This window comes from Ictalurus punctatus, chromosome 5 (genome assembly GCF_001660625.3).
Source record: "Ictalurus punctatus breed USDA103 chromosome 5, Coco_2.0, whole genome shotgun sequence".
Lineage (NCBI taxonomy): Eukaryota > Metazoa > Chordata > Actinopteri > Siluriformes > Ictaluridae > Ictalurus > Ictalurus punctatus.
Window position 1 is genome coordinate 5,348,069 of NC_030420.2, and position 18,264 is coordinate 5,366,332.

Genomic DNA, 18,264 nt, shown 5'->3' on the forward strand with positions numbered 1-18,264 from the left:
TTTGGTTCCTAAGGTATGGGTTATAATTAAGATTAGGTGTAACATAGCTACATTAATAAAGATATCAATCGAAAGGTCCTCACAAGGATAATAAGACACTTGTGTGTGTGTGTGTGTGTGTGTGTGTGTGTGTGTGTGTTTGAGGGAGACGTACTGAACTGGCAGACGTGGTCGTTGCTGGAGGACTCCGGCATGGCTGTGATGGTCAGCAGAGGGCAGTCGTTTCCGCCGAGCGTCTTACAAAGCTGCTGCTGTCTGTAGTAGATGTGAGGCGTGCACAGAGCGTGCAGCTTCTGGAGATGCATCTGACACACACCAACAGCACGCATTACATCACATGATACTCAGTCTCAGACACACTATGTACTATCAGTGTATAGAAATGGACTGAAGGTCAGGAGGTTAAGCTAGGATACCTTCAGGGTCGAGTAGGTGTACGGGTAATGATAGGCAAAGTAACAGACGTCGTCCTTGTGATGAAAGGTCACAGTAAAGGTGATGGTGTAATAGGATTTGCCTTTCTGACCCCCAGCTGCGATGGAGCTCCGTGAGAAATGGTTCCTGTTTAGACAGGAAATAATATTGAGCTATTAGCAGAAATTGTGTCCTGGTACACTTCGGCTATGATAACACGTCCGATAACAAGACCGGAACTCTCTACGTGGACATTGTACAGGTTTCGGTCATTATCTTCAGAGTTGAGGTCATAAGTTTACATACGTCTTACAGAATCTGAAAAATTGTAATAATTACAAAGAATTATGGGGAGCAACAACAACAACAAAAAAAAAAGCATTTTATATCATATATATAATTTTTATTTAGTCCTGCCCTGAATATGCTATTTCACATAACAGCTGTTTACACATGGGCGGCTGTGGCTCAGGTGGTAGAGCAGGTAGTCCACTGATCGTAGGGTTGGCGGTTCGATTCCCAGCCCACATGACTCCACATACCGAAGTATCCTTGTGCAAGACACTGAACCCCAAGTTGCTCCCGATGGCAAGTTTGCGCCTTGCATGGCCTTTCATGGCAGCTCTGCTACCATTGGTGTGTGTGTGTGAGAATGGGTGAATGAGACACTGTGTAAAGCGCTTTATATAAAAGCACTATATAAGTGCGCCATTTACCATATTGTCCACAAGACACAATAATAACTGAATTTACACAAATGATCCAGTTCAAAAGTTTACACACACTTGATTTTTTAATACTGTGTATCATTACATGGATGATCAATGACTGTTTTAATGTTTTGTGATGGTTCTTCATAAGTCCCTTGTCTGTCCTGAGCAGTTAAACTGCCCACTGTTCTTTAGATGGTGTGCGTTTGGAATAAAGCAGGACTTACTTGTAGTAGCAGATGTCAGATCCAGTACGAACCCAGCGAGGGCTTCCCCTGATCGCTTCCTGTACCGAGTACATGAGCGCCTGCATGCCTGCAGCAAGAATGCACAGCTCTTATAAATCATATAAACATGATGCCACAGATAGACTACTACCAATTCAGTACAGATACACATATGAGACAATATGATGCCTAAAATAAACCCCAAACATTCAAGTCATTCAATTGTATGTGTAGTGTTATACCTCAGCGTAAGTCAACAGCTTGAGGTCACAGTGAATTCAAGACCTAGGGCTACTTTCACACTATTTTCCTTTTTCTTACGTTTTACAGATAAAGCTCTGGCCGTAGCTCACCGTAGTTGAACTGGCTGTTGGATTTTTCACAGTTGATGATGTTGAAGCGATACGGTACCCCCACACGCATTCCGCTCACCTCAAAGTAGAACCACTGATGATAGTGATTACTATTGATGTCCGAGTTTAGCACCAAGTCATACTCGAACCTGGAGCGCACAAATAATGATATATTAAAAGATAAATAATATCCCATGTAATGTGTCTGAGGTGGTTCTTGAAATGTAATAAACGGTAGCAACACATGATTTAATATTGTACAGACTACTATAGTTCATGAAAGCTTACGTACACTTTTTGAGAGACTACATTTCTGTTTAAAGAAGCGAGAAGCAAAACAGTGTGATGGGAAACCAACACGTCCAAATAAACTGCGCTCTTAAGGCAAATCTTGCTTACTTTCTGACTTGAATTGCTTTGCGCAAGTTCCCCGATTCAAACTGCGAGTTGAACTTCAGAGACTCGCCGTCATCGATTAACGGACAGCTTTAAAAAAAAAAAAAAAAAAAAAAAAAAAAAAAAAAAAAAAAAAAGAAGATTATTTTTTTTTCTTTTTTCTTTACATGCTACTTTGATTTTAATGAAGTATTAAATTATATTAGGATAAACTGTTACACTGTTAACAACTGACCTCTGCAGGTCAAGGTCATACACAACTTTATCCATGATGTCACTGGGGTGAATGAGCCTCTCAATATCCTGGAAGATTTTTGCCCTGTTGGGAAAGATGAAAAACAAAAAAACAAAAACAGATTTAGAATGTATTACAATGTATGTTCCTGCAATGGTTACTTCTGCAGTAGGAGGAAGCTTGAACATGTTACATTTCAGGTGTTATTGCATCATAAAATATAAAGGCCAATCATCTTCAAATATGCAAATGAAAGTTATGCAAATTACAGGAGAGTAATAAAATGCCACATTTTCAACCTTATTAGTACTCTGGTGAAGGGGTGGGGCATGTAGGATTGAGGGTGTGTCTAATTAGCATATTTATAGAATCTGAATTCCTTGATGAGGATAAAAGTGCAATTGTTCCTGTCTCGTTTTTGGTATTTAATGACCTCCTTTGTGGAACTGTCTCGTTAGGCAACTGACTGTTCAACATGGAAACCATGTTGTATACTAGCCATGTTATCTAGCTAGCTGTGTTCTTGGATCATGTGTATTAGATAATTATACATCAGGAAAATACAAATTTAGTAACTTCACTGCCAGTTTAAGTGGAATCGAGGGTTTGGGGGTGGGGGGAGGGGAGAGTACATAAAAAAAGGTACACACCTCTGGACACCATAAACCCTCTCGAAAATGTGCTCACGAAAGCTGGGTGCTACATGACCAAAATAATCCGGATACGCCACCTCAGTGTACCCAGGCACAGAGAACGTTCCCTTCACCATCTCCAGGTACAGATCGGGGTCATGCAGAGGCAGAAGGGCGGCAGTATCGGGCACCTCGAGCTCCGCCTGCTCCCCGCCCTCTTCCTGAAGCCCCGCCTCCACACAGCTTCCTCCATTCACCGGATCGGATGTGTCAAGAAGCAGCCGGCTCAGACCGTGTACCAGCTCCCGCTCTGGAGCTTTGGCGATTGAGATGCCATCCAGATCCAGTGGTTTATCTCCCTGGTTCTGGTGTGAGGATTTGTTTCTGGGTTTGGTCTGAGCTGTGGGGATGACTATAGAGTGTTTTTGGTGCTTTGGAGCTTCAGGAGCGGGAGGGGACATGGATTTGTTAGTCTCAAAATCATAGTCCTGAAAGAGAGGGCATCCAAGGTGAATTGCTAGCAGCATGTACATCATGGTGAATGTTACTTTTGATCACCCTGAGGAGTTTCAACACTTCTCAAGGATAGCAATTCAATAAAGAAGTGCATATGATATCCATCAGATAGCTCTAATGTAGTTATATCTGCAGTTCCCATCATACCGGGTGCAGCTTACCAAGGAGTCAGGTTTGAAAAAACTACCAAGTGGTGAAATGTTATTTATTTATTTAAGTTATGACACATTTCCATTCATTACGACTGCGGAATTTCAAATGCATATGGGTCTCCTAAAGGCTTTCATTTCCTCATATTTACATTTCCTAGATAACTTAGAACATGGCACCTTTTGTTTGAACCCACCCATTTTTTCAAGTGATCAAAAATGTCAGAACATGTGACCTGCTGCCCAGGTGTGCCCTGTTAGATTGATTGTTTAAAGAATTAATAGCTCTGAATGTCTACTCTTGGATTGAGCCCTAGGTTTCGCCTGTGAACACAGCATTTGTTGTTAAAAAGGATAAACCAACAAGAAGACCAGAGAGCTGTATATGGGAGAAAAGCAAGCCATTTTGAAGCTGAGAAAAGAGGTCAAATCGATCAGAGCCACTGCACGAAAAAGTTCGAATTTTTTTTGCAAAATAGCTGAAGCTAGCTGTGTTACAACTCAAAAGCCAAACAAATACAGTGTTCCCTAAGCTAGATGACTGAAATGTTAGTGCTTTAGGAAATGACAAGCAACATGATTGACAGGCAAGCAGATATGTTGCCTTATCCTGATTGTTTGGATGTTTTTAATTTTTGTTTTTTCACTTCACGTGTATTTTTGTGACGTGAGCTCCAGAAATATTGGCACTCTTGGTAAAGACAGAAGGGGGGGGGGGGGGGGGGGGGGGGGTCTCTGATTAAGAACTTTAATCTCACCCTGAAAATATGAACCAACTCTGATGTTTAATTAACTAAATGTATTCTAAAAATGTATTTTAAAAAAATTGATTAATTAATTAATCAATCCAAGTGTTTAGGAACTCCCAAGTGTTTCACTGAGGTATAAATATGAGGTGACACAGACGGCAAATTCCCCTCTCTCATTCATGAATCTAGGGAAGATTAGAGAGCACACAAACTGCTGATTAACAGAAAAGGTGTTCGGACTTAAAAAGTGCGGTTTGTAAGTTTCTAAACCTACAATAATCTTTTAATAATAAAAGATTGCTCAGAAAAGTGTTGATTGGGCTAGTATTAGGCTTCAGTTGACATTTTTCCGGCCCAGAAATGAGCCCCGCCCTCAGCTGAAGTAAAGTGGTTCAGCTCACTGGTTCAGGAAACTATGATGCATATGAAGTTTGAAGGGGGTGGAAAACGCAATTATGGTGAAGAGTAAGCAGGAGAATGCTCCTGATCCTATCTTTACTATATTTGCTAACTTAAGCTTTAACATCTACACCAAATAATGAACTAAAGGCAAATCCCTACCTGAAAATCCTCAGAAAATTCCGGAAAGAAACACTCGAAAGGTCTTAATTCATCAAATGGGCGTATGGGTATCTGTCTGGGTCGTAGTTTGTTGAGATCAGTCTCGACATCATGATTCTGCAATGAAATACCACAAAAAAAAGGCTTTTATTTAATTTCATTAAGCAATTCACAATTTTTGATATAAATTCGCACCTAACACAGAACTTTGTGTGATATCGTTAGCAACGATAAGCTTATAAGGTCACTATGTTTAATAAGAATACTTTTCAACTTGTATTTTGTTGTGCAACATAAGATTCCTGCATTAAAGGTGATGAAGTGACCTGTGACTTGTGGTCCTTCTCATCCTCCTCATTCTCCGTGTCAATCTCTGTGTCCTCGTTATCATCACTCTCATCTACAACGTCATCCACTGCAGCACACACAGACAATCGGTCTATCACATGCTCACATGCAACTATAGGCTGAAGTGATACAGGGTACTATATTAAAGTACATTCACTCTATATTATGCGCTTTACCCCCCGAGGGCTGACTGTAGAGTTGAGCTACGGGTCCGCTGGCTGGAACATGTGGTAGTGGGTAATGAAAGACGCTCTTAATGGTGGGCACAGGCAAGCGGTTCTTTGGAAAGCACTTTCTCATGATCAGGCTGGAAATGTTGACTAGAGGATCCAAAGTCCTAACAGGCAAACACTCCTGATCAACAGAGACAGAATAATGCACAACATACTTGAGAGGCATTCGTACAATTTTATGACTCGTTCATATAAACACTTGGAGGTATGCTGTTCTAGGAAAAGAATCAATGACAAGGTGGTGTGATGTGGCCCTGAATAAACTATTTCACATCACAGATGTTTACACATAGTCCACAAGACATAATAAACTGAACTTACACCGGCGGCGGCGGCGGGGGGGGGGGGTTAAACTTTTGAACAGGACAATCAGTTTAAATTGTTATTATTTTGTTTAAAGATCTTTTTTTTCCCCATTTAGTACTGCCCTGATGAAGCTGCATAAGATATTTACATGTTTAAAATAAATTGCACCGATCATCCTGTTCAAAAGTTTACACCCCCTGTGGTGCTTAAATGTACCATTATTGTGTCAACAAAAAAAACAACAAACAAAAAAAAGGCTATTTTTATGATCCCTATTATTTAAAATAATATTATTAACATTTTGCAGATTCTACAAGGCGTATGTAAACTTATGACCTCAACTGTAAGAATCCAGCCAAATAGACTAAAAATCTATCGACGGAAGACCTTATTTTCTTACAGTAGATGTGTTGTAGAGAATCCTCATGCCATCTGCGTCGATGAAGGCCTTTCTACCCAGCTTGATGTTGGTGAGGTTTTTGATGCAACCCAGAATGCTCTTGCGAATCAGCACGTGTCTGTGGCGTGTGTCGTTCTGGTGCCAGTCCTGATAGATGGCGAGCAGAGCTGGCATGTGTCCCCTGTCTACCGCCCGCCGGGCATTCATTTCTGATAAACAAAAAAAGAGGACTGGCACGTTGAGCTTAATTCCACAACCATGTTATAAACACACATCACATGAAACAAACAGTGACTAGTTTAAGGTTGTATGAGTGTACAGCAGGAAAACAATCAAAAGGTAATAACTAAAGACTAATTTACTGAATGTAGTGAACGTCACAGTATGCATTCTTAAGATTCTAGAGATGAAAATGAAGTCTTACTTGATTTCAGCAATACTGCCACCGTATCAAGGGCCACTCTGTGGTTAAAATAGTTAAAATAATAATAATAATAATAATAATAATAATAATAAGGAACAAGGATCATATTCAACCTGTGAAATCTACATTACATGCGTTATGTAATCAGTACTGCTCTTCATTACTATACTTCATTTAGCACAAGAAAACGATGTGTTTATTTTAGACTCCAAACGTGAGGAAGCGTGAGGAAGCGTGAGGAAGTCCCCCCCCCATCCCCGAGTCCTACATACTTCAGCAGAGTGGTGTTCTTCTTGCTGTAGGGTCCGATGACTTTGAACATCATCTCCACGACGCCGCCCTTTCCCAGAGACACGCCGTTCACCGCTGCTGACGAAAATAAGAACGCTTCTGGGTAACGGTTCAGATCAAGTATTTAAGTGACACAAATAACAGTTGTATTTATTATACAAGTGTCAGTGGTAAAGCTGTAATATAAATCTTTCTGACACGGAAAAGTCTTGCATTTATTCATTTATGTCTTTTTAAGAGCAAGAAAAAAAAACAACTTTTTTTTTTTTTTTTTTTTTTTTTTTTTTAAAAAAGAGAGGCTGGTGAGGGAACGACTGTTTATAGCTGCTATAACGTAAGTCATAACAGGAAGTAATTGGTTTCGTGGACATTCCACAATGCAACTATAAAGAAAACTATATACAGATTTATACACAACTATAAACAGAAAGTGCAACATCTGTGCATATAGCAGAAAATATGTTGGTGTGTCAAATGTGATTGACAAAAATGTGATTGACAAAACTGATCACGCCAATATCATCCCAATACTCATACTCAGATCAGCGCGTCGCTAGTTAACTGCCTTCATAAATGAACATTAAAAAAAATGTAATTACATTAAAAAAAAATGAAATTCATGCTGCGTATTGATCAAAGATCAAACGTTTTTGACTTAACTTCGCACATCATTTTTAAGAACCTTAAGAAACCACAATACTACATATATAGTACATATCCTATACCATACATAGCATTTGTTGCTGAAGACCTGCGACTTCATAAGATTGAGACAGAGACCGTAAATTCTGCGCATTACGTTGGCTTGTCTTTATAAATGTGCTTTATAAATGACGCTTTCTCGCACTCACAGTTGCTGGCGTAGACGCGGAGAACTTGTATACACGGCAGCAACAGTTTGTAATTCTGCAGGTTTTGTTTCAGCAGATTCACGGTCACGTTCAGAGCCCCGATCAGCCTTGCTTTAATTCCAAACTTCCTGTCTGTAGAGGGAATCAAACAAGAGGCGTTCACCGCTCATCTCATCGTCTCATCACTGCGTGTCAGACATTTCAGAATACATTACTACACAAGTCTGTTTCTTACCTTTAGGCCCGACTTTGGCTAATAGAGCGTGGATCTGCAGCATGAGCTCTTCACTGGGAGACGTTTCTCTGCCGGAGCTGATCAGTAACTGCAGGAGGATGCCGGTTCCTCCTTTAGATATGAACACGCCAATCCTGCGGCCGCCACCTACACAACCAAAACATACAACACGTTAAAAGGTGCTGAGAAGTTCATGTTTCCTTCGTATGTTCATTTCTTTTCCACAAACACACACACACACACACACACAAACATCTTTTTAAAAGGTCATATTTTTAGTCATTTGTATTGAACTTATGGTTTGGCTTCATATGATTCTTTTATTTTTAGTTGAACTGTTTGGTGAAAATGTGCACATTTATCAGTCTGTAACAAAACAAACTGAAAGTCAACCATGTATTAACCAAGATGTAGATGGTAGTACATGTTTGGAGAAAGAAAAAAAAAAGAAGAAAAAAAAAAAAGGCTTCTCAAGTTTTTTGTATTCTTCAAAAGAGTGCATGCATACATTACCGGATATCATGCTACACAATAGATCACTCGTTAATCATTATTGTATTAATACTGATGTTGCAGACCCCTTGCAGCATGCAAATCCATCCATCCATCCATTTTCTGTACCGTTTATTATACACAGGGTTGTGGGGGAGCCTGAATCCTAGCCCAGGAAACTTGGGGCATGAGTTGGGGGAAACCCTGGACAGAGTGCCAACCCCATTGCAGGGCACAATCGCACACACATTCACACAAACCATTTGAAAATGCCAATCAGACTACAACCTTAGGAAACCGGAGTACGCGGAGGAAACCCCTGAAAGCACGGGGAGAACATGCAAACTCCGCGAACATAGGGCGGAGGTGGGATTCGAACCCCCAATCCTGTCAATACAACATAGGAAGCATTGAAACAATGCAATTTTGTGAATTTCCTTGATGAGATTAAAAGCCACATAACAGACCAATGAGGACCGAGCAGAGGACATTTGATCAATCATTAAGTCCTCTTCTTTTATGTGTTGTTTACAGCTATGCGCACAAATTACACACAGTACAACATTCGAAGATGAGAGATCCTAAAAAAATCTAGTAAACTCACCCACAGTCAACAGCTCATTCAGAATCCCCAGGACGCTCAGAGTTGTCTGCAAATCCCTTGTGTTCTGTTTGGTAAAACAAACAAACAAACAAATTATTCTTAACAGTATTGTAATGTTCTTGCTATTATTACCAATAGGAATAATGATCACAACAATAATAATAAAATTATTATTATTATTATTATTATTATTAACATTGCTATTATTGTTAGTAATAATAATAATAATAATAATAATAATAACAGCTATTATTATGATTATCCATCCATGCATTTTCTGTACCACTTATCTTCAGGGTCACGGGGAGCCTGGATCCTATCCCAGAGGACTCCCTGCGGACACCCTGGACAGGGCATCAACCCATCACAGGGTACAATCACACACCCATTCACACTACGGACAGTTTGGAAATGCCAATCAGCCTACAACACATGTCACTGGACTGGGGGAGGAAACCGGAGTACCCGGAGGAAACCTCAAAAGCACAGGGAGAACGTGCCAACTCTGTGCACACAGAGCGGAGGCTGGATTCAAACCCCCAGCCCTGGAGGTGTGAGGCAAACGTGCTAACCACTAAGCCCCCATTATTATTATCATCATCATTATCATTATTATCATTATTATTATTAACTAAGTAAAAGGCACTGTTTGGACATTACCTATTGCAGTGCATTGCGGGATTTTGTATGCGCTGCACTGTATGGTATATAAGATGTGTGTGTTTTTATTTATTATTACATTTTATTTAATTTTTTAAGGGAGCTTACCTCTAGAGTTGAGAGAATGACCTCCATCCCACTCGAGCCTTTAGCCATGATCTCCTTATGCGTCTTCTCTGAAACAAAGCAGCAGGAAAAACATCAACTCAGATTGTTCCTTCGTTACTAATCCGATTACACGTAACATTCACCAGAGTAGAACAGCAATGGTGCAGTAGCCCGACCCCCTGAGCCAGTATCTCAAGCGGTCCTGCGCTTATTTGGCTCATACTTTAGTGCAATTTATTTTGGGATTTATTTGGAAATAAACTTGATTTCCAAGTGGGAGAACATTTCCCCGAGGCCTGAAACATTCTTCCCATGTAGGACATTTCAAACATGCAATCGAGTTTCAGGCTGGAAAATATCTGCAGGGAGCAAGCTCTGAAGTGTCTGGTTACCTTCTCATGTTCACCTTTCTCAAACATCTGAGCCATTTCAATGAGCCAGCTCTCCCACAAGAGGAGAAAATAACTGGCCTTACAAACAATGATGTGAAGCAAGCAAGCAAATACTCTTTTCTTCCCCAGCGTGTTCTTGTTCTGGTCATTAAGGTTCAAACACGTACAAGAGTAAAACCCAAGTATCCTCACCACAAGGTCTGAGCAGGGGGTAAAGTGACTTATATAACAGGGAAGTGGGAGAAGCAGAAGTTTAGCCGTGTTTACTTTTGATTTACATTCAGAGAGGCGAGTTTGGCATGCACTGACAGGGCTTGAAATAGAGCACAATGGAAACAAGTAACATTTTACCTCATCACATCTAAACAACGGCCGAAACATGCAAGTAGAAAAGCCCAAACAGCAACTGTTCCTAACTGTGCATCAAGGGATCTTAATTAATTACAAATGCCATTACTCATTTGCACAATAATCACTATATAGCATTCAAGCGATGTTTTTGAAGAAGAAGAACTGTATTGATCTAGTACTTTTCACAGATGCAAGATTGCTTTACAAGCAATCATAAAAATACTATCAAGTGCATTATGGGTATCCTGTACTAACTAGGATGCATTATTTTGATCAGTGTTGCCAACTTTGTGACCATCACTAGATTTGGTGACTTTTAGACCCCTTCAGTGGCTTTATTTTTTAAAAAGCCTGACTGAGTTGCACTTTACAACCCTATGTTCCCAACGACCAATCACTGAAGACTATTGTTTCCCAGTGACCGAGCACAATCGTTCCCAATGACTAATCACTGATGACCATTGTTCCCGACGACCAATCACTGATGTCCATTGTTCCCCATGACCAATCATGATCACCACTGTTTCCAAAAACCAATCACTGATGACCACTGTTCCCAATGACCAATCACTGACAACCATTGTTCCCAGTACCCAATCACCGCTCGCCATCATTCCCAGACAACCACTTGTGTGATTTTCAAAACTCAGCACCTCGTCCTGTACAGAGCTGCTTAAAACTGTCCCTATATCATGTTACAAATAATAGAGCGCGAGCCACTCGACAGAGAGTCCTTGTGTCATATACCTGCCTGCTGATTTACAGCCGTTAATAAAAGCGTGCTTATGTTTTTAAATCGCTTATGAACGTCCGCGTGACCATGCGTGCTTCACTTTCGCTTTCGAATTAGTGGCAATTCGGAGGTGGCAACTGCTTGACTGGTGCAGGTTCCCTATAAACATTGGGTTTAAATCCAAAATATTGCCAAATAGGTGCTTTTACATTTTGCTTTGAAATCGAATCTTGTCAGTCAGCTCCCCTCACTCTCGTCACGTGATAAACGAGATCTGACTCCTGCTGATCTGATCTGTGACTGTGACTCATTCGGCTCATGCTGAATCGAACAGACGTGTTCAGTATTTAATTGTAGCGTCAGTTCTCTACCTGAACTAAATGATTTTTATTACTATAAAAAAGCAAAAACTACAGTGGGGGCGGTGCCGCGGTGGGCAAGCGATGTAATCGGTGTGCGACCGAACACCATGTAACACCGACATTCACAGCAAGCCTAATTTAAACAAAAATAATAAATGAATGCCACAAATTACAAATCTTAATGCCTGGATCTGCATTGACCCAGTTTATAATAACCCTGCACCTTAGCTATGCTTTGTTTCCCTGTTAGCGAAATCAGTTTAAACTACATTAGCAAACAGCTACTTTATTCCTCAGATTGACATTATATTGCAGAGGGATTCTTCTGCAAAGTAAATCAAATTCCTCATAGTTAAGTAAAATATTTTACATAGTGTTTTATATAGTGAGAGGGTAAACCTACTTAGAGAATCATCTGAAAGGACACAGTGACCTTAAAAATTGTAAAACATTATATAAAGCGCCCGTGTTAAATGTCTCGCTGTTTACCTGATAACATAGTAAGTAGCAAAATACTGTTCAAGCAGCTACAGAGAGAAACAGAGCAGTATAAAGTCTGTTTTTTTTATTTATTATTATTTCTAAACATTGTGTTATTAGTAATTACCAGGGCTGAACAGAGGCCGAATGTATACATCCCTCCATCTGCGACTGCTATAGTCCATCTTTATCTTTCACATACACACACTTCCATGCACAGATGCATATACGCGTTTGTCACAGACATGCACGCTTGACATATTATCTGACAGACTAACACTTCCACAGCCTCACAGCGCACGAGGCCCCTCCTGCTGTACTAACCCCCTATGGTGAAAATAATGACAGGCATGCACGATGACAGGCAGCACTGATGACGTTGGAGACGGAGTGTAAGTGAGTCGGTTACTGAGAGAGACAGGAGAAGGGAACAGGAGGGAACTTTCAGTCCTTCACACTCCAGACATGAGGGATATGCTGGATACAGTTACAGTGAGTCTGGCCAATGACTGAGGCATGTCAGAAAGTTCACGGCAGCTTACTCAGAGAAGATTAGGCTTAGGGGTGGGATGATTTACCAATTTATATGTAACGGTAAACGACAAGAAGGAATTTAAACGACTTATTTTGTCAAATGTTATACTAATCCGGTATACATAATGAAACATCCTGTAAAATGTGCTTAGACAGTTTTTAAATTTTATTCAAATTCATGTAACACACATTCCATAACATTTGATACCAGTATTAAATATATAAATGTGACACTATTCATTCATTATTACTGTACAGGGTGTCCCAAACGTCTCCATACATAGGGGTCTATGGACAGTTTATCAGCACCACGTAGGTTGTGCCTTTGTCAGTGGATGTCCGTAATCGTCCACTACTTCTCGGCCGGTCTATAACTCTTCCAGTCTTTGTGAACTCGTACTAAGTTTGGCAACAGTGTCGGGTGTGATGTTCCCGCCATGTTTCCTCTTTAAGTCCATGGCAACCTTGCGACAGCTTCCCGATCCAGCCATGAGCATGATTTCAATACGTTCTTCTTTTGTCAAAAGGTGTTCTTAAAGCCTATCTGGAAAAAAAAACCCTATATAATATAAACTACAGAACGTATAAAAGATTTTACTAAATGGTGTTAATTTCTCCTATGTATGGAGGCTTTTGGGACAGCCTGTATTATTGTCCCTGTAAAGCAGACATTGCTTATCTCAGGGGTTGTTATATAAACAACCCGTAGCAGATAAGTGCTTGGTAAGCTTATCGTTCGAATGGAGTTTCTTGGAGTAACTTTTGCGTTTTATTCCTTACATGCGTGTGTCTGGATTTGGTTATGCACAGTGCGGAAAGTGTGCAGGAGTGTATGGACTCACTCACCTTGAGTCTGGATGAGGTGCAGGATTTTGCCGGTCACCTGTCTGATGGCCTCACTGTCGGAGTGTAGGGTCTCTCCATTGAACCTCTCCAACTGCCCGAGTAACATCAGCACCCGGGAACTGCTGGGGATGCTGTACACACACACAGACACACACACACTTAAAACTCTTACAAGGATTTACGATCATGCTTTTTATGCTTTAATCCAGTTGCAGGTTTATGACTGGATTATGAATATTCACGTAAAAGGAACACTCAAGGAAAGGAATTCAACCTCACTCACATACACCACATCTTTATCCTATGTGTAATTCCCACTAACAAGAAATCTGACACATTTCCTACTAAGAATATTACTAAATAAATGGCAGTTGTTAAATTCAGTCAGTAAACGTTTTTTTTTTTTTTTTTTTTTTTTTTAACTGAAATCTGGGGGGGATTTTTTGTTTGGTTTGGCCTGCGAAAAACACTTACACACAAACACACAGACATGCCTTTACTAAAAGATTGATAAATGAGGCCCAATATGAGTTGTGTTCTCAATAATAATAATAATAATAATAATAATAATAATAATAAACATCATCAAAATGGTTTAGGATTCAAAGGTTCTACCAATGAAAGCCAGGTTACAAGAGGATTTACCAATCATAAGACTATCAATCAATCGTTGCATTTATGTAGCATTAGTGTTGACAGGAAAATAACTCTACAGGGTTCAATTCTTATCTCAGTACACAGTAATCTTACATGTTTGTAGGGTAAAGCTCAAAAACACTGAAGTATTCCTTTAAGGTTAATGTTCAAGTCTGTCTGAATTGTTCCAAGGACACTGTGTATGTGTGTGTGTGTGTGTGTGTGTGCGCGCATATGTAAGGTCACCAACCCTTTCTCCATTGCCATTTTGGGTTTATTCATTGCTCGGCCCCCTCACGCAGGTCAAACAGACGGTGAAAGACAAAAGTAAAGCCGTTCACACATCACACACGTCCCTAAGCGATGAAAAGACAGAAATGTTTACAGGAAGTATCGCATGGCATCGTGAATTAAACTGGAGAAAACATTATTAATAAATAAGAAAATCACAAAAACACCACTACTTAACACTTTTACACAAATCTGAACAACATTTGTGAACAAAAATAAAGCATCACACACCAATAGATGATTAGTAATAGTCCGTGACGACCGGTGATGAGATCGGTATCGGGATTAAAATCTAATGTCTGTTAGAAGGTCTTGATGATAAAACTTTTAGCGTTGAGCATTGCATTTTATCATGAGGTGTCATCTATGGCGTAAAACTTTTACACACACGCTCACTCACTCTCACTCTCGCATTCGTGTTTTGTAATTCTGTAATACACTACTGGCTTCATGCCGCATTTCCTCCTAATGTCAACAGAAAAGTTATAACCCTTTCTTTCAAACCAATAGACTTACACTTCCGTCATCTTTTCTTTGTGGATTTTTTTTACTTGTACCAGCCAATGTGTATTTACTTTTAAGGTCCCCATGAAATCCAAATGGAAGTTTTGTGGCTTTTAGTACGGTATGAATATGTCAGCCTTAAGGTTATCTATAAGCTAGTGCGCTCCAAAACAATGACAAAATTCACACTTAGAAGATATATACATTCAAAACGTACAGTCTCTCTCGACCAACAATACGGATCGACAACTTTGATGACATCATTCTACACTTCAGCTTCTCATCAGATTTTCTGTCCGATCAAATGCTCTCTAGATTCTGAAGTGCCCCGCCCCCAACAGTATAAAAAAATCCATGGTACTAACTGTCAAGTACGGCTTAGCCCAGGCAGTGAGGTAAGCTAAACGCTACTGGCTATGTAAAAAGAGGGAGGAGCTACTCGATATATCACGCCTTGACTTCCTGTTTCAGTAGAAATTACGTTAACACATCGAATAACGCTGTGCGTTTCAAGGCACTTTATTGGGATTTTTTTTTTTTTTTTTTGGGGGGGGGGGGGGGGGGGGGGGTAGAGTAAATAATCCACCTCATTCACATTCATTATTAAATGCATTTAACTGAATACGTGAAGATAACAGCATGTTTTTTAAACTCTTTACTGCAGGTGTTGCCATATGGAAACAATTCATTTCTCTCCAATTTTGATAGGCAATAATAGACAACTACTATTTTCCTAAAGTAACTGGAAAAAGGCGGTTTTAACCGTGACATAACAAAAAAAAATGCTGTCACATGACCAGGACGTGCTGTTCTGCAATCACATTACATGGCGAAGGTTCTCATCGGAGGGCTCTCAAAATTTGACAAATTTTTCTATATGTAGGCAAAATTACTTAAAGGAAAAATTTGCAACACTATCTGAGATAAGGTAATGTTTTGGGGGGTTTTTTTGGTCATTTTAAACAACATTATATATTTGGAGTTTTCTGTTAAGTGGTCAAATGTAATGCGGTAATGGAACTATGGTATGAGCGTTCCTGAACTGAAACAGGCCTACATAGCAAAAAAGACTCCAGGCTTCTCGAATAGTATATTTACATTTTTTCACATTCATTCAAAGTAAGAAAAACTCTTGTAAATTCAGACATTTTGCAATTGCACCTTATTTTCTAAATTTTATGTTTCAAGAGAAAGAATTAAAAAGACACTGCACCCAACAACATGTTTGAATCGAATTTCTATATGTATTTTGAGTGAGTAAATCATCCATACTTTTTTTTTTTTTACAACTGTAATTCCTTTCTAGAAGATTTTTCTTGTAATTTTTACATGCTTACTATAATATTTCTGATTACTTATCTGAAACTGTTAGAAGATTTTGTGGTTGTATTAAAGCAGCTAAGCTGTTTTGCCTGACATCATCAATTCAATTCGATCTCTCTATACAATGAGTCTTTAGAATATTGGATTATTTTGCTGAGGTAGGGTCGAAGCGCTTATCTTCAAATCCAACACTGCGGTCTCGCTGCTTATACAGTATATATTCCAACGCACACAGATACACAGCCACAGCGCTAACTCCATTGAGGAGCATGAGAAGATCAATACTGATAATGAATTGACATGGATTATTGACCTTTTTTTCTTCTTCTTGTAACGAGATTTGAAACAAGTACTTCGAATACCTGAATATGAACGTAAGGAGTAGAAAGTAATGTTTTGCTTAGTATTCAGAAACACGCCAAAACAATACTCAAGTATAGTAATAGAGAACAATTACTCGAGTATTTGCCACCCTTGATTTAAAAAATAATAATAAAATCAGCTCAAGTGGGGCGCACGATCGCCTCACACCTCCAGGGTCAGGGGTTCAATTCCCGCCGCGGTCCTGTGTGTGCATGTCTAACTCCGGGTGCTCCGGTTCCCCAGTCCAAAGACACGCATGGTAGGCTGACTGACATGTCCAAAGTGTCCATAGTGTATGAAAGTGTGTTATATATATATATATATATATATATATATATATATATATATATATATATATATGTGTGTGTGTGTGTGTGTGTGCCCTGTGATGGATTGACACCCCATCCAGGGTGTCCCATGCCTTGTACCCCATGCTCCCTGGGATAGTCTCCAGGTTCCCCAGATAAGCGTCAGCTCAAATGGAGATCAAATCTAGGGGGGCGTGTCGCGCTGTATAATCACATGACACGACTACCTGTCACTGATTAGCTGCATGAATGTACTGTATGTACAGTGTGGGCTAGAAAGAAATTAGCCCAGTGTTTTTCTTATGACAGAAACAATCCGACATTTGTTAAAAGCAATTCATCCACAACACCAAACCTTATACTGATGTTTGTTTGTTTGTTTGTTTTCATCTTTGAAAGACAGGAGTAGATTAGCCTTGGAGCACGTTTACACCATTTTAATAGCCGATATAGAATCTCTAACCTTGTTTATTATTACTTAAACTACACCTAATGGTTTATCCCTCTGCACGGTCATTATGCAGCTAGCTAAAACAACATTGTAGGTCACATTTTTTTTTAAATGCACTGCGATGGAGCATTGTTCAGGAAAAGAATTTAAACTTGACAACTGTTCTACTCATACTGCTCGTCAGACAGGCGTTAATGTATGAAATGTAACAGCTAATCTAACACAACACAACACAACACAACACAACACAACACAACACAACACGATGTCAGCTGCACCTGCCCTAGCGACTGGCTAACCGGCTAAAGCACACAAAACACCTTTACACCAGCAGCTGTCAAACTCTGCACAATAAAACAACCTGATTACAGAATATATATACATATATTTAAAAAATAATAATAATTATTTACCAACCTGTAACGTGTGTAAAAACAGCCCCATCAGAACATTCAACATCTCCTTTCTCAGTACTCCCTTAACCTGCTTAGTTGCTCCGGTTTTATTTACTAGCAATCCATATTGATAGCCTCCAGCTACGGACGACAGACGTTGACGCAGATTCAGAACCCATAAGCACTAAAAATGACACCGAAATAATAGACTGAAGATCTACAGATCTTCCACACACTTCCGTGTCATCCCTACGAGCGATAAAAAAAAAAAAAAAAGAAAGATAGTGACGCCTTTTGGGATGTGTAGTCAATTCAGCGTTTTCTTTGCTAGCAAACAAAAAGCGTACCGTGAACATTTATTACATGACACCACAGCAGGTGGTGCTCATAAACCCCAGGGT

The 18,264-nt window shown here is 39.7% G+C and overlaps 1 protein-coding gene across 4 annotated transcripts in view; it reads right to left on the minus strand.

Moving 5' to 3' along the window:
- The window catches only part of agtpbp1 (ATP/GTP binding carboxypeptidase 1), a 29,188-nt gene that overhangs the window by 10,200 nt on the left and 724 nt on the right, over positions 1–18,264 (minus strand). The window contains exons 1-20 of one of the 4 annotated variants that reach the window (XM_017467538.3): positions 17,886–18,135; positions 14,479–14,584; positions 13,593–13,723; positions 9,895–9,962; positions 9,127–9,190; positions 8,031–8,177; positions 7,796–7,927; positions 6,926–7,019; positions 6,654–6,691; positions 6,230–6,438; positions 5,467–5,644; positions 5,269–5,357; positions 4,943–5,059; positions 2,986–3,455; positions 2,336–2,419; positions 2,104–2,190; positions 1,705–1,853; positions 1,352–1,439; positions 417–561; positions 155–305 (exon numbers count right to left, since the gene is read on the minus strand). In XM_017467538.3, the coding sequence (XP_017323027.1) occupies positions 155–305; positions 417–561; positions 1,352–1,439; positions 1,705–1,853; positions 2,104–2,190; positions 2,336–2,419; positions 2,986–3,455; positions 4,943–5,059; positions 5,269–5,357; positions 5,467–5,644; positions 6,230–6,438; positions 6,654–6,691; positions 6,926–7,019; positions 7,796–7,927; positions 8,031–8,177; positions 9,127–9,190; positions 9,895–9,962; positions 13,593–13,723; positions 14,479–14,510 (2,473 nt within the window). In that variant the 5' untranslated portion in view covers positions 14,511–14,584; positions 17,886–18,135. Of the gene's footprint in view, positions 1–154; positions 306–416; positions 562–1,351; positions 1,440–1,704; positions 1,854–2,103; positions 2,191–2,335; positions 2,420–2,985; positions 3,456–4,942; positions 5,060–5,268; positions 5,358–5,466; positions 5,645–6,229; positions 6,439–6,653; positions 6,692–6,925; positions 7,020–7,795; positions 7,928–8,030; positions 8,178–9,126; positions 9,191–9,894; positions 9,963–12,339; positions 12,488–13,592; positions 13,724–14,478; positions 14,585–17,885; positions 18,136–18,264 lie in introns of those variants that run through there. The other 3 variants (XM_047155445.2, XM_017467539.3, XM_017467540.3) reach the window with 3 other exon arrangements.